The sequence below is a fragment of the Protopterus annectens genome, chromosome 9.part0 (assembly GCF_019279795.1).
Source record: "Protopterus annectens isolate FY-2018-M chromosome 9.part0, PAN1.0, whole genome shotgun sequence".
Lineage (NCBI taxonomy): Eukaryota > Metazoa > Chordata > Ceratodontiformes > Protopteridae > Protopterus > Protopterus annectens.
The window spans coordinates 1751755132-1751772305 of NC_056743.1; the positions used below are offsets into that span (position 1 = coordinate 1751755132).

General features: G+C 40.5%; 1 protein-coding gene across 8 annotated transcripts in view; it reads right to left on the reverse strand.

The window, feature by feature from the left end:
* Positions 1–17174, reverse strand: part of DOCK6 (dedicator of cytokinesis 6) — a 2991519-nt gene that overhangs the window by 387745 nt on the left and 2586600 nt on the right. For 4 of the 8 annotated variants that reach the window (XM_044084600.1, XM_044084599.1, XM_044084596.1 and 1 more), the window contains 2 exons: positions 14977–15108; positions 13386–13400 (listed from right to left, as the gene is read on the reverse strand). In XM_044084600.1, the coding sequence (XP_043940535.1) occupies positions 13386–13400; positions 14977–15108 (147 nt within the window). The remainder of the gene's footprint in view (positions 1–13385; positions 13401–14976; positions 15109–17174) is intronic. The other 4 variants (XM_044084603.1, XM_044084598.1, XM_044084597.1 and 1 more) reach the window with 1 other exon arrangement.

The window sequence follows — 17174 nt, forward strand, 5'->3', positions numbered from 1 at the left end:
CTAAAAGGGGCAACACCAAAGTTCTGCATCTGGCGTCATCCACCAGAGGAAGTCTTGCTTGCAAGAGTTGGTTATGACCACCTGCGAGTTTAGGGGATGATGATTTGCAAACCACTGGACAATAGCAGCCATTGTAACAGTCTCATGTATAAACTTGCCAGAAGAACTATCGGAATGGCTGCTGCCATGGACCCCAGAGCCTGGAGAACTTCCCTTGCTGACACCTTTTTTGACAGAGTATCACACACACTTGCGATCTTAACCTCTGAAGCCTGTGAGCCTGCAGAGACTCCAGGCAGGACTGGGTACTGAAAACTGTCCCTATAAATTACAGCTGTTGGGTAGGTTCTAAGTTGGATTTCTCCCAGTGTACAGTAATGCCTAGGGACTCCGCTAGTGAAAGGGTGTATCAGAGGGCCATAGACAGAAGACGCTTGGTGGGGGCACAGAGGAGTCAATCGTCTAAATATGGAAACACCTGGAAAACCTGAAGTCTCAGATGAGCTGTCACCACTGCTAGACATTTCATGAACACTTTGGGGGTTGTCGAGAAACAGAATGGCAGGGCTCAGAACTGGTAACAATTGGCTCCTAGCTGGAAACGAAGAAGACTCATGGAGCATTTGTCCATTTTGATGTGGTAATACGCATCCCGGAGGACTATCGAGCACATCCAAACATTCTCCCTTAAAAATGGGAGAATGGATTGACTAATGACCATGCAAAACTTGGTTTGTACAACTGATTTGTTTAAATGGCTGAGATCCAGAATGGGTCTCCAGTCCCCCATCTTTTTTGGCACTAAAAAGAATCTGGAGTTAAACCCGGATCCACATTGGTCTGGAAGGACTGGTTGGATGACTCTTTTTTGACATATCTTTCTTATCTCTGAAGCTGCTTCTTCCCTTGTAGGTTTTGGATGGGAGGTTAGAGGGATGTATTAGCCTCTGGAGATTATTCTCTGCACCCATCGAATATTTGTAATAGAGCACCAGGCAGTTTGGTGCAGTGAAAAACGAGCCCCAACTGCTTCCAGAGGAAAGCAATCAGGCAACACTTCAGGAACATTGGTAAGACCACCCAGAGAAGGAATCCCTGGAGTCTTGGTTTCGGGGACCCCCTCTGTCCCTAAAGGGGTGTCTTCCACCATTGGGATCCTCTCTGTCTCTGGGGGAATCCTCACCACGTGTGTTAAAGAAAGGACCCTGAGATTTCTTGTGCTAGATTTTCCCACTACTCTGGTTCCTGGAAAAAGAACGTTGAGGCTTGGAAAAATGTAGGCCAACAGCAGACAGAGTCTTTCTATCTTGCTCGCACCTGGCCGGCGTGTCCTTCACTTTAGAACCAAATAAGGAAGATGGTTCAATAGGGGCATTCAAAAAGGAAGACTTGAAGAAGTCCGCGATGTCACACGTGCATCCAGGCATGACACCTCATGACTATGCCTGCACCCGCAGCTCTAACTGCCCCTTCGGTTGTTTGGGAGAGCACCCTCATGGATGAACTGGAAATACAATCAAGGGCAGCAAGTTGAGAGGCAACCTTGTCCCATGCCTCGTCAGAAACTTGACCCGCAAGGGATCCAGAAAGTTCCGTAATCAAAACTCTTTGGAGCCTTGTGAAGTGTGCCAAGTAGCTCAGGGACCTGACAGCAAAGGCCACTGAAGCAAAGATTCACTTCCCCAACCTGTCCACAGCCTGGGACTCCCTGTTGGGCGGGTGAACAGCAGGACTTTCTTTTGCTAGATCCTTTTTAGTGGCCACCACCACCACCATAGTGTCAACTGGCAAACCTCTGGACCAGTGTGGATGCTCTTCCGGGGGGGTCTTATCAAGTCCCTGGGGAATGGCCTCAATAGAGTCAGGGTTCTGCCAAGCACACTGCACGATGAGCTGGATTAACTCGTCGGCAGGTGGGGTCACCCAAGAGGTAGAAAGCCTGGAGTGAAAAGCCTGCAGGAACATGGACTCCTCCAAGGAAGGATTGGAGGGTTTCCAGCCACCCCTCTGTTTTAATATTTAAGGATGTCTCCGAAGGAAACATCATCCGGGGGTGACCGGGGGACCCCTCCCCATCATCATAGTCCTTGTCTTCTGTCAAAGTCTCTTCAGGAGAGTCTATGTGCTTCCTCTTGCATGCCTTCTTCCGAAGAGGTTCTTCAGTGGGAATATCTGAGAAAGACACGGAAGGATGGATAGCCCAGAACTGGGGTTTCCTGAGGCTTCTCCTACCGGTGTCCCAGGGAGGTGGCTTGTGGTAGCTGTAGCTCAGAGGGAGCAGGGTGAAGTTCCAATGTCAGAGGAGCACTTCCCAAAGCAAGCACCCTCTCCACCACCCGAAAAGCAGGCCTGCTGAAGAGGAGTGGGAGCCTGGAACCAAGAAGGACAATCTCGGAACCGGGGTCACACCCCGCTCTGCCGGACCTGCTCCCAGGGATGGAGCATCAAGCAAGATCGGGGCAGATGTTATCCCCATATCCGAGGGTGGAACCGATAAAACACTAGGAACTGTGCCCTGGACCGAATACTCCACCCCCAACCATGAGTTTGAGGAAGGGACGGTTCCATTGGAACCGAAAACCAAAGGGGTGGCCTCGAAGGCTCAGTGACCGTCAGTGCCGAGGAACGGGGGTTCCACAAAGGATGTCAGAGCAATGTGCTTCAGAATTGACGGGTCTGAAGGAGGACAATATGTCTGTGTCCTGGGAGAGATAGACCCAAGTCCCAGAGGGGGATGAGTCTTAGGAACATTTGGTACCCCTCTGGCCGTCAACAGCTGATCCAACAGGCGCACCACATCAAGTTTGGATAGACTCCTGGTGGACCTCATGGACACTCCTGAAGGGGAGTCAGGTTGATCCAAAAAAAGGGCTGTATATCTGACCCAGGAACGAATCCAAGGAGGGGGAGTATCAGGTCTGTGGTATCTGAGCTAGTGACACCGTAGTCTCTAATTTGGAGACAGGTAGCAAAGGAATCAGTGGAGTAGTAAAAGGGCTCGGTGCCAGGGAGGTGCTCGGAGTTGATGTCATCGGTTCCAAAGAAACTGCATGGGTCGGAACCGTTTTCGATGTAGTCAAAAGCAAAGTCGGTGCCGTAGCTGAAGTCAAAGGCAAGGTAAGTGCCGTAGCTGGGGTCAGTGCCAAAGGTGGCGCCGAAATTGAGAATCCGGTAATGTCCATGGTCTGAGTCATAGTAGTAATCAGAGCAGAGCTCAGAACAGTAGTAGTCGGAGCCGAAGTACCAAGTCTATGCTCCGAGGAAGTTTTGTGGGCCTTATGTTTATGCATCTTACTCCTATTACCAGCCAGTGAAGAGAGATCAGAATAGGGAAGTTTCTTGTCCTTTATTGGAGGGGTTGAAACCTCCGACACAAAAACGGCCTCTAAGAAGGGAGAAGCAAGAAGGCCTTTCAAAATCAATTTATTCTTTCTTTCATGCAGCGTCTGCTGACTGAAACTTTGGCAAATTTGACAAGGGGGTTTAACAGAGAGGTGAGAAACCCTCAGACAATAAACACAGTCGTCGTAAGAGTTGCTGTTTGTGAGTTTACCGTTGCAAGAGGTGCAATGTTTAAACCCCAAAGTCCCTTTTTTATCAGACATTTCCACACACACACACACACACACACACACACACACACACACACACTAATCACAAGTTAACTAGAAAATCAAACACCAAGAATGCCAAGAAAAAGGAAGAAGAAAAAGAAAGAAGATACCAACGATGGTATCAATTGATACCACAAGGGTAAGGAGAGGGCGTAACAATGATGGTAAAAGAATTACCCAATGGATTGAGCTAGTTAGGAAAGTTACAATAACTGTAAAATGAGTGAAGTAGAATTTGAAAAGATTTAGAAAATGACTAAATAAGGGATAAATATCCGGAAATACAAAAAATATCAAGAAAAATATCACTTGGCTTGAGAGCTCGGTGAAATGCTGCTATATGGCTACGTGGCAAATGAGATCTGAGGTAGCAGGGAGAAGGGCATTGTGGGTAGCAGAGTTTTTGGTGTATGCGAGCTTGGTATTAGGCCAACACGGTTCCAAGGGACTCGATACCGAGCCCATCAGTGATGAATGGAAAGAAGATTAACAACATCAGATTGTATGTTTGCCGGGTCTATATTACAACACCAAAATGGCTAAACACCGAATGCCATTTCAGCAACACATAAAGAGTGAACTACAAGTTAAGCGAATGGCCAGATCACCAATTTTTTTTTTCCTAGGGAAAAAAATTGCTTGCCCGTTGCCGTGAATTTGCCATTTTCCCCACTGTAGTGCCATCTCACAGTTGGTATATTTAGTTATTTATTTATTTATTTTATTTTATTTTATTTTACATTTGTTAACCGGGAAATTCTGACTGGACCAGGTCCATTTTCAGTGGAGGCCCGGGGAGAAAAAAATCCAACATCAAGTTATACAAATACAGTACATCCAGCATAATACACAAAACAGGTTACATCATGTATGCTGAGCATAGTAATATAAGAAGAAATTAATAAAAACACTCCAGGTAAAAGAAGATATAGAACATGGGTAAAAAGACAATGTCAGTTGTACATTGGTAAGAGAAGAAAATATATCAAGTAAGATTCTACAGTTAAAAGTACCCTTTCCGATGACCAAGCGTACAAGGGATCAGAGCTCCAGCATGTGATCAGAGAGGAATTTGGGAGTTGTTAGTAGTATGAATAGGGTTATGTGATACAAGGGCATAACCAGGTACTAAGAAGGTGCAATTTGAGGGAGTTTTTGAATATGGATGTGGAGGGGGCAGTGGACACGGATACGGGAAGAGAGTTCCAATTTCTGGCAACGGTGTGGGAGTAGAGCACTTTCCCCTGCATTATTGTTAGCCTTGGTGATGGAGAGGAGAGATTTTTCACTGCATCTTAGGTACCGGTTTGCAGTATAGATAGTAAAGTAGGTTGGATAATGAGGGTTTTTTTCAGGATCTTTGAGAATATTGTCGGCTGTGCCCAGCTGGTGATAGTTAAGTAGCTGTGGTAGCTCAAGCCACTTTAGTTCTTTTAGTGCAGCACAGTGATGGGTTCTATAGGTTGAGTTAGTAGCAAACTTGGCTATTTTATTGTAGCATGATTCTAGTTTGTCTAGGTCACATTGTCTGATTTGGGTAAAGTTTGGTGCTGCGTACAATAGAGTTGAGAGGAGGTGGCTTTGTGCAAGAGTGACTCTTGCTTTTTGTGAGAGAAAGGACTTATGCCTGTATAGGGAGCCTAGTTTTTTGTGTACTAGTTTTATGGTGTGTGAGATGTGAACATCAAAGTGGAGATTATTGTCTATTTCAATGCCAAGAAGTTTGGTGTGATTAGAAGGGGAGATGGTGGTGCCGTCCTTAGATGTTATGGTAAAGGAGAGTTTATCTATTACGGGTAAATAGTAGCGGTTTTGTCTTTCTGGGATTTAGAATTAGTTGGATACCCAATATCCATTTTTCTAGGTATCTTGAGTGAGTATATGTAGGGTGGTGGGAGATGAGGCAGAGCAGATCAGGGTTGAATCATCCACATATTGTGTGAGTGTGGCATGTTGTGTAGAGCATCTGAGGTTATTTGTGAAAATAGAGAACAACAGCGGGCCCAGTATAGAGCCCTGTGTGACTCCTATGGTGGTTGGAAGTTGTGTAGACAGAGTTCCTTTCCACTGGACTGATTGTTGCCTGTCAGACAAGTAGCTTCTGAACCAGGCTATAGTAGAGGAGGTGAAGGATAATGATGTTAGTGAGTCTAGTAGAATGGAGTGGGAGACCATATCAAATGCTTTTGAGAGGTCTAGGAAAATGGCTGATACATATTTGTTATCATTCCTGTGAAGGTTTATATAATTATTGAAGGATAGAAGGGCTGTGGTAGTGCTGTGATGTGGACGGAAACCGTGTTGTGTGGTAGATAGTAGATTGTGTGTGTTAAGAAATGCCATCACTTGCAAGTGGATGCATTTCTCAAGAATTCTGGATAAGGGGCAAAGGATGGAAATAGGTCGGTAGTTGGAGAATTCATAAGAATTACCTCCTTTATGGAGAAGAATGATGTGAGATACTTTCCAGAGTTTGGGTATGTAGGATTCTAGCATGGAGCGGTTGATAAGGATGGAGACAGGATATGATAGGGAGTCACTAGCCGGTTTTAGGTATGCAGCAGGTATGTTATCAGCTGCTAGTGTGGTTGGCTTTAGTTTTAGGAGGAGTTTTTTGATAGTTGAGGTGGGCACTGGTGACAGGCTGAAAGAGGGGTTGATGTGGGATAGGTTAGGTTGTGATTGAGGTAGACTGTTTTTGGTTATTTGACTGGACAGGGCTAAGATTGATTTAGTAAAATGGTTATTAAATTGAGAAGCTATGTCTAGGGTATTGTTAGTAGAGATGGGTGCTGGGATTGTGGTTTTGCCTGGCTTTAGTAGGGAGTTAATGGCATGCCAGAATTTTTGTGGACTATTTGAATATTTCCTTTGGGCACTAAGAAAATAGTTTTATTTGTTTATTTTGGATTCAGCCATGGCCTTGTTTCTAAGCTGTTGATAGTATTGTCTGGAGCTAGGAGTTTTGTCAGTTTTCCAGGCTTTATCTCTAGCTTTTAGTAAGGCTCTGGTGTCCCTATTTAGCCAGGGTGCGTAGTTGGCTTTAACTCTGATCTTTCTGCTGGGAGCTAGACTGTTAAGGATGTTAGAGAAGGGAGTACTGAAGTAATCTACTGCCTGGTCTAACCCGTGTGTCCGTAGTGGTTCCCAGTTGCTATGGCTTAGGACAGTATTTAGGTATCATGGGGTAAGGTTACGATCATCTCGTACAAATTTGTAGACTACTTGTTTGGGGTGATTGGAGTGTTTCTGGAGTAGGAAGGTGGGGAGATGATCACTTAAGTCATCTGGGAGACAGCCTACTGTATAGTTTTGTTTGGGATAGTTGGTTAGTGTCCAGTCCAGTATGGATTCTCTCTTTGTTTTCTCATCTATTCTTGTTGGTTCTTTAATTAGCTGAGAGAACCCATATAGATTGACATGAGTAGAGGGGCTACTGGAATTACAGGCTGCCCAGTCAGTGTTAAGGTCTCCTAGTAGGATTGTTTCCTGAGGTAGATTGTCCTTTGTCCAGTGTAGGATGTCTTCTATTATGAGCAAGTTGTTGCCTGGAGGTATGTAGCAGCATATTATATTGATCTTCTTGGTGTTTCTTATGGATAGGACAGAAAATAGGATTTCAGCATTTTGAAAAGTGGGTGGTGTGGTGTGCAGGAGCTGGAGGTTTAGGGTGTTTTTAAAGAGAATGGCTACTCCTCCTCCTTTCCTGTTTGTTCTATCAGATGTAAGTGTATTATACCCTGGGGGAAGAAAGTCTTCATCTTGGATACTGGGTTTAAGCCAGGTTTCTGTAATGGCGAGTATATCAGGGTTGTAGTGGGCTATGAATGCATGTAGGTCTGTTAGCTTGTTGGTAATACTTCTTATGTTGTGATATAGGATTAGCAGGTCAGATGTCTGCCTAGCTGAGAGGGGACCTGGATTTGGGTGAATGTCACCAGAGGTTAGCAGAGTTTGTAGGAGTGTCAGTATGTGTTTTTTAATATTAATTGTTTGTGAGCTTGGTCTATGAGAGTTTTTCTTAGTGTGGTGAGATGGTGTAATTTTTGTTAGTGAGTAATATGTAGTTGTAAGATTTATGATTGTAGGGAAGATGTAGAAGTCTGAATGGGTTTGAGAGGGTGGACTAGTGTGGGTAGTGTGATAGTAGTTGTGCAGCGGTAGGTCTGTTTGTAAGGAAGTTAGAAAGGTTAGCGATAGCAGAGCTAGTAATAGGGATGTGAATGTGGGTAACATGATACTACTTTGAGTGAGAAGTACAACTAGGATTCCTGGTTGGTTGTGTGTGAGGGTGGAGTTGTGTTGTCTGGGAATGTGTTGTTGGGAGTGGGATCAGTGTGGGATGTAATTGGATTGGGGGGTGGGGGGGAGGTAGGATGGGTGGGGGGGCTAGTTGTTAGGGAATTAGGGGTTGGACTACTGGTCAGGTGATTTAGGGTGTGTGTGTGTGGGGGGGGTGAAGCCCCCCACTTTGTAATGTTTGACCTGGTGTGACATGTCTGGTTGGCCTACCAATGTTTTTCTCTAGGAAAAAAATATGTGATCTGGCCGTTCGCTTAACTTGTAGTTCTCTCTTTATGTGTCTCTGAAACGGCATTCAGTGTTTAATATTTCAGTGTCGTAATATAGACCTTGTTTGCTTTTATCGAAGATGCCTGAACCAGCAAAACCCACTGCCCCTAAGAAGGGTTCAAAGAAGGTTGTGAAGAAGCCAGTTAAGAAAGATGTCTTAAGTAACAATTCAATAAAAGTGTAAAAAAAAATAGCGTCTCTCTTCTTATTGTCCAGAGAGGTACATCTCAGGTCGTTTACGTCCACATTGACTATGACAGAATCATACTGATACCACTGGTGTAATGACTTGAATTCATACATAACTTGGCTGATTCTGGCTCCAGTTCAGTTCAGTCTGGAGAGTGAGGCATCTGTGCGTTGTACAGTGGAGTCCCCTATGACTAGGGTTCTGGATAATGTGTTTGCATGCCTTATGGGCTTTGCTTTTGGAGCTCGACTAGGGACAGACACATCTGGTACTTGGTGTTGTTTTTGCTGAATGCTTTAGAGATTGCTGAGGGTAGGTACTGCCATTTATAAGTTAAGGCTATCTTTGAGGTTTGGGAAGAATGCTTTTTAGTGCCTCAGCATAAGTTGTCTGCACGTATGTTGGACACTGTGCAGTGGATGTAGTGTGTGTGTTCTTGACAACCTTGTTTGTATGCAAGGTTTTTGCCTCCAGTGAAATTGGCATGAACATTTTTCATATACTGTGTTTGTTTTTTTAATGATTAAATGATTGTTTCTGAACATGGGACAGTTGCCATATTGTCTCAGTATGCCTACATGTACCAAGCTCGCTAAAGAGACATTTGGAAATTGCAACTTCATGTTGCCCACACATGTACTTGGATGGGTTACTGCAGGTTAGGGACTAGTTAAGTGAACTACAGTAGGATGCAGACTGGGTATTACAGAGGTCTCCCTTGGGTCGTCTCTGTGGCTTTGCATTAGACTAGGTTAGATTGCGCTGAGATTTAACAGCTGTGGTGCTCAATATGTAAACTAGCTGCTCTAAACTTGTCTCCATGCAATGACACAGTTCTAGACTCACTAAGTTACAGGTTACAGTTGTAGTGTACTGCATGAACCAAAAAGAAAAAAATAAAACTGAAGACCACAGACGAAGAATCCACATAAAACACCAATTTATTGTACCTCTAGCGCTTCGGCAACCGCCTTCAAGGAGTATAAAAACTCCTTGAAGGCGGTTGTCGAAGTGCTAGAGGTACAATAAACTGGTGTTTTAAGTGGATTCTTCGTCTGTGGTCTACAGTTGTAATGTAGTTTTAAAGAAAAACTTTCCTGTCTCGACGTTTGCATCTGTGCAGTAAGCAGCTCCATGCAAACACACCACATTCTTGCCAGCAGGGAAAATACAAAACTAACTACTCAGCCCTTCAGACAATAACATGACTACACTTTTGAGTCTCTTTAGTGTGTTTTCCAATTCATAGAGTCTAGGCAAACACCTCATGCCACAAGATGAATGATCCCCAAACTGTGCAATGTAAAAACACAGCAAAAAGAATCTCACAAGTGCAATGCTACAACAAACTTAAAACACTAGCTAGATCACCCTTCTACATGGTGACTTCAATGCAAGCATTGTAAGCAAAAAAAAAAAAAACAGCAAAAGAGAGTGTTTTTTCACAAATATTTGTGCAAATGCTCGAAAAAGGCCAGAAAACAGCAATGATCACTTAAATATTGTAGTACAAAGCAATTTATCAAATGGAAGTAATTAATTCTGCCTCAATGGCACTGGATGCAATAGAAATACTTCTACATCTTGGCCTAGGACACCAAGCTTTGTTGAACTCAGTTTTATTAATAAACAGTAAGTAAATTAGTAAATTAAAGGACAACAATAGGATTCTGTTATTAAATGCTCAATTTCTCTGTCCTTTTTCTCCCTATTCACAGTCCCTGCTACGAATATACAACAATACAGCATTTAAAATATTTTAAATTGACTGTTTCTCTCCACCAGAACTGTATCTTACTGTACTGTGGTGGTTTTACTTGGAAAAAACTTTTATTCTGCCTTGGAAAAGCTTGCTGCAGTTTCCAATTCATTGATGTCATCAAGACCAATGAATACAGAGAGTTTTCTGGCCAATTCCCTCCCCAAACTGGCATCATGATGACTGTCCTAAAAACCCACCCATGCTGTGATGTCACAGATCCCTGTTCCTTCCCCTGCTCATACAGAAAATACAGGCTAGAACAAGGAAATAGTACATGAGTCAAGTCTCCTGCTGTGAGCTGTTAATCACAGCAGGGAACAGCTCAAATTACCCTTAGCACTTTGACAGCTAGTGAGGTTAGGTGTGAAGGACGATGGGAGATGAGTTGAAGTAGTATAATTCAGGCTTCACCCAAGTCAAGTTCCACTCGAGTAACCTGCACGCGCGGCTTCAACCTGGTCTGTGACATCAAAAGACTTGTTGGGGGGACAGATTTGTGTCCCAGGGACTCCTCCATCTATGGAATAGACTCCCTGTCCACATCAAGCAGAGTACCTCTTTCTCCCTTTTTAAGCGTAACCTGGAAAACTGGATGGGAAACATAAAATATACCCCTGGGATTCCACCCATGTCACTGCTGGAGAGGGATAATGGGTGCTGATTTGTCTAAATATGGGCTAAACTCTTATCTAGGCTTAGAACGGCCTCACGGCCAATAGCCTAGTAACCTCCTATGATCCCAAGACTGCAATTTAGCCATTCTAAAAAAAAAAAGCAGCAGCAGTAAAAATCCGTTTGAAAGTCTGTTCTGGGGCATCTGCACTGTTTGTGTTTTAAGTAGTCACTGAACGGCATGAAATGTTACTTAAAACTAACTGAGTAAAAGACAGCAGTGTATGCATGCAAAATCAATGCAGTGACAGGAGCTTTAGAAAGAAAGAGGCTTGCATGATGTAATTTTTTTTACAGACAACCACTGCACTGTGGGATACCTAGAAGCAGACTAAACAACCAGGTTCACATCAGGATACTAGACCCCATGTGATCAGACTCAGGTAATTACGTATAAAAATATTTAAAAACCTGTAAATAGGCCCCAGAGTGGTGTTAAAATGTAGGAAACACCAAACCATGACGAAATAAACATGTTTTTTGAGTCTGTGGGTGTGGTTCTCCTTTAAGTAAAGAAAAAAAAAATCATAAAATGCTATTACTTGTACCCAGGAAATAACATATCTGGTGAAGTGAACAGATGACAAAGAAAAAATGATGTAAAAAACTGGAATAAAAAATGAAAACCTTTATTAAAAAATGTTAAAACATTTGTTCTCTAAGTATGGATAACAAAATATTCAAATATTCTCTTTTTAACTGCAACTACAACAGGTTTGATTATCTTATCTCAAAAAAATGTGACATCTGAAAAGGATACCCGAGACCATCCTATCCATGTGATCTCAGAAGTAAAATAAGACAGCCTTTTCCAAAAAGATGTCTTAAAAGGAATGTGGAAAATACTGCTTTACTAGGGAGGGCTGCTATATGTATAACCAGTTTTCTTTTAAGTAATAAACATGGAGAAGACTTAAGTTAACTGAGTTTGTACTCTCCCTGTGTGGGAACATGCTGTGTAGATAGTATAGGGTAAGGCTCCTGATATAAGAACGCTGGGATGCATTACGAGCTTTTTAAACTGAAAGAAACAAGGACTAGCCACAAATAATGCAGTAAATATGTACACATTGGCAGGTATGTTAAAAAAGGTTTCTGCTTGAGGATCCTCGCCCTAATGAATAAAAGTCAATTTGAACAAAAAGGAGTTTATGTCAGTCATAAAAAGGGGGTGCCTTAAAATATCTGAAACTTCAGAGGGCAAATAGAGCTTTAAATTCAAACATTGATTTACTGTTTATTTAGTTTTACTTTACTGCATTTGTTAATTGGGAGTGTTCAATTTGAAGACCCATTTTAGATGAATTGACAGGCAGAGTTCACATAAAATTATCACAATACATGTATTATGCAACTTCATATCAAGAAAAAATAGATTAAAACATTAAATAAGGTAATACAAAGGCAAATAAAAATTGAAATAATAGAGGCGCAGCTTAATATATAAACAGTAAAAATATCAGCAGTACATAAGCAAATGACAGCAAAATACTTTTCTACAAATAATGAAAGTAAGCAATATAGTCAGTATCAAATGTACAGCAGGTAACGCAGACAAATTAAATGATGTCTACGTGTAAGGTGAATTGTGGGTAAATGTCTACATGTAAGGTGAATTATGGGTAAGTACTAGTAATGAGTGCACAGAACACCAGCTGTCAAGCAGACTCAGTGCACTTCTAAGACTGATCACATGACGGCATGAGGTCGATAATTAAATGGTTACTGCTGCAGGGCCGGATTAACTAGGATGCAAATTAGCTCTGTGAAACAGGATTTCTGGACTCTTTTTCCAATGACAACTATTACCTGACAGCACTAAGCTGAAAAAAATTAAGAAGCTGCTACTCCCCACACAACCCTAAATATAACCAGCTCCTGTAACAAAGCAACATGCAGAAACAGGAAAATTATTAAAAACAACCATCTCAAAATATATGTTTACAAAACAAAACAACAGTGTTTGAGCAAACACAGCATGGCAAAGCAAAATTTAGAAAATCCTGTTTGATTCATTGTCATGTGTTAGTTTCCTAATGGCACAGAGCAGGGAACTGGAGAAAAACTTCAAAAAAGTACTGCACTATATCCTTCACAGTCTAAGATAAATAACTGTGAACAACTTCCAGAATAACACCAGTGGTGCTATTTGAATGCAGCAAAGTTGAGAGGTATGATTTGCCTTAAACCTGGATCACATCACATAAAGCAGACTGGGCACTGACCAACTAATGATATCATGAAAAATATAATGCATATTTTGCAGCTGTCAATGGTTCTGATGTCTGAATGAATGCCATCACAGTGTTTTGTAGTCCACTGTAACATTCAGAAACATGCCACACCATGATTTCACAGAGGTATATAACATCACCTCATGAATGTACCCCATATGATAACAGCAGGGTCTTCCTGACCCAGCCAAATTATGTATACCTCAGGAAATCACTGTGCATTTTATATGTATATATGCATGCATTCATCTGTGCATATGAATATTCAGAGAAGATGACCAGTAAAAAAAATAATCATACATAATACAAAAGCTACAACAAAAAGAATGTTTGCACCCTACCTCCCAGCCGGAATTCTGATTGACAAAAGGGGAGGTGAAGACGACAGATAAAGAGAGACAAAGTAATCAGGAAATACATCAAGACTGCCATAAAAACATAATATTCAGTAAATCCAACTGAAAAGACTTTGATGTGAATTTGTGAACATCTGCTGGCTTGGCTGTCAAACCATGGTCTTCTAACTCTGCAAAAAAATCTTGATTAGAAGAATCGAATCTGCAATCCTTGACATACACACAAAGCACATACAAACAGTATGGAGTACATAGATGCTGAATTCTGACTTCTGGCCCTAAGTGGTTATAGGGCTTTTGAAGTTCCTGGACTCCATTTATAGTCATCTGCTGCAGTAAACATCTACTACTGGGTTCCAGAGCCGATGACAGATCAGTATTAATAAACAACAGCTGGCACCAAAAGAATGGAAATACATACGGTGCTGTCATTAGAATGCTACTCTGGTACAGGCAGGGTGTCTTAAACAATAACAAGGGATTACCCCCAATTACTTACACAAGGAGGAATTGTCTGTGGTTGTAATTCACAATCACCATCAAACATTAAACACCAAGGTATTTTGAGTCCTTTAACAACAAAGTTCATGTTTATTTAATATAGCACAGGTAAGTCCTGCAGATGTCAGCTATGACTGAAAAATGGACAATCTCTACAGATCAACAAATTTAAACAGTCATGTAATGTCTCAGCAAAGGTAGGCTGTAGGGGAACAATGAAATTAACTTAACCAGTTATGGTACTGCCAGCCTGAGGAAGTTAAGTTAAAGAGCAATGCCTCACAGCCAAGCCAGAATTCTAAGTACAACACACTGTAATTAAGTAACAGATCACTGTCATAATGAGCTTTAAAAGCTTAATAGCAGCACCTGCGTCTTAGATAAAACTTTTACATTGCAGATCAGTACTATATCACATCTGAAATCAACTGTCCAATAATGAGTTAGCTAAATGGAAGCAAATATTTCAACGACGGATGAAAAAAATCAGCATGGATGAACCATTCATTAATACTGACTCACATTTAAAAGAAACCAAAATAAAAGAATTTACAGATATTCTATACATCAGTGAAAAATGCAAACCAATTCTTGAATATTCTCAGTTAACCAAAATCTGCATTAAGTTACAGGGCAATCATTCTAAATGCTGACTTGTAATTAAACACATGTTGAGATAAGAAAATGAATGCAGTCAGGCATTCCATGTCTACAACAGTATCTAAATCAAGAACAATTTACACATGCTGCAATTCATAATGTGAATTTAAAAACACTCCAGTTTTGTTATCCGAAAAATACATCCTAAAAAAAATGTTATGGCAACTAGAACTTCAGCTCTAAAAAAGTATGTTATCATTGTTATAAAGAGCCCCAAAATCTAAGAATATGTCTATATACTTGTCAAACTCACAGTACAACTGATGTGCAATAAAAAATTGCTAAGACTCCTGAGCTCAAAAGCAGAAATTAACAGTTGGTGTTGAAGAGCTGCATTTGGCCTGTTCCCCATAGCAGTATTAGCCAGTCCTGCTTGTTTAACAAATCTTTTTACATGGTACTCAATGCCACCTACCTGGTTAGTAATCTTACTGAAAGCATCTTGCAGTTTGCCATGGATGGAAGCCAGCTTCTTAAAATCTCTGTTGGCTTCAAGAATTGGAATGAGGATCTTGTATACCTCATTAACTGCTTCATACAAGCCCCCCTGCACAGGAAATCAGATGAAGGGAATGAGAGATGGAGAAACGAGAAAATGGAGCAGAAACAGAGAAAACAACAAAACATTAATATAGTGGAAATACCTCTATAAGTGATGAAAAGAACATGCAAAACAAATGCTTCGTTACCACATATATCTGAAATATGAACATTTTCACACAATCACACATCTGAACGTTTAGCTCATCACTTCTAGAACAGCAGATGGGAAAGCAGCTTTGAGTGGAGACAGTGAATTACAATGATAAAAATAATTTCTTGACATCTATGTCTGGATCACTTTAAGTTCGTTATGACTAGAAAACTGATCTGAATACCCCATATTTTAAACGTTAAACTATTAAAATATTCACATTAGTTCAGGAGAAACAATATAGCAAAAACAAACAAAATAAAGAGAGACAGAAACAATATAACTTTCTGAGAATGAGAAACACATGCACCACAACAGAGTGAATATTCTACAGTTGGGAAAAGAATGTGGTAGTCAGCAACAAGTTAAAATAATCGTTAACGTATATGAGCATTTTTAACATCATGAACGCACCATTAATGGGTATTAACTTATTCTGCAAAGACAGCTTAGGTACCCAAGTAAACAGTAGATATAAAGTTTGTACTATGCAATAAATGCCCTAAATGGTGAATGAATATCCAAACAACAGAACAGCAATATAATTGTCGAAAGAAAATGATTAAACTAAAATATATATTTAGTTATATTTCTGAAATCTGAAACACATGCAAATTCCCATTCTTTAGTTTGTTTGTTGTTTTTCTTTTTCTACCTTTACAAATCTGCGTACACTGCTAGTATATTCAGGGACTGATGTGGTTTAAAGGTTGTTCCAACAAACAGCTGAATAAAATTTTGTAAATAAATTTATACTGTAATGATGGGCAGTCTTTAGCTACACCCGAAAGAAAAATCTGGTTCAAGTCTACTAGCTGCTGAAATATATATATATATATATATATATACATACATATATATACATTATACACACACACACAGTGTGTGTGTGTGTGTATGTGTATGTGTGTGTGTGTATGTGTATGTGTGTATATATATATATATATATATATATATATATATATATATATATATATATATATATACACGTATGCACATACATACATACACACATTCTTTTATATAAAAATTGCACACACCCACACAAGGTGTGTATAAATAAGAGTGAGCTTTCTAATTAGATACCCATATTAAACAGTATTAGAAATGCAATATTCAAATATATTTCTGTGCCACTGTATAGTTTAAATCCATTTCTGTTATGTAAAGACCTCCTAGACACCTTTGGAAGCAATCATTTTATTTGTACGATTTACAAAATCTGCTTACCATCTGTTCTGATCTTTACCTTCATTCTCAGGTAAGGAATAAATGTTGAGTTTGCATGAATCACAATCATGACTGGAAGAAATTGGAAATATTTATTTAATGACAATTGTTTACCATGAGTCTGACTGGGTCAAAGTACCCACTTTCAGTGGAGGCCCATTGAGAGAAGCACCAAGTACATCAACATTTTTATAAGCAAGCAAAAATAAAAATAAAATATACAACTAATACACAATTTGCATACAATATTTAAGTTATGGAAGTAAAACACGAAGGATAGACCAGGTAAGTACAAGCACTTGTGAAATACAAAGAATATGAAGGTGAAGCAAGACATCCATATGGGCATATGATCCAAAGCTAGAGGGTCTTTACAGGAAATAAGCGAACTGGTAATACAGTAACACAGGGTAGTAGTTAAGACTTAGAGAAAGAAGAGAATACGGGTGAAAAGTAGACAGTCCGAAGGGTGAGAGGCTATGCAAATAAAATGAAAGTCTGTACACAGAAAAGGCGGACAAGGTGACATTGGAAGTGGGTTACAGTATATTTTATTTAACCAGGTTTGGAATAGGAGCAATTCCATGATTTAAGCCATAAATTGTTTTAGTGCATATTTGAAGGACAGGAGGTTTGAGTTTAATCTGACATTTACAGGAAGGTTCTTTCATGCTTTAACCACTGAGCAA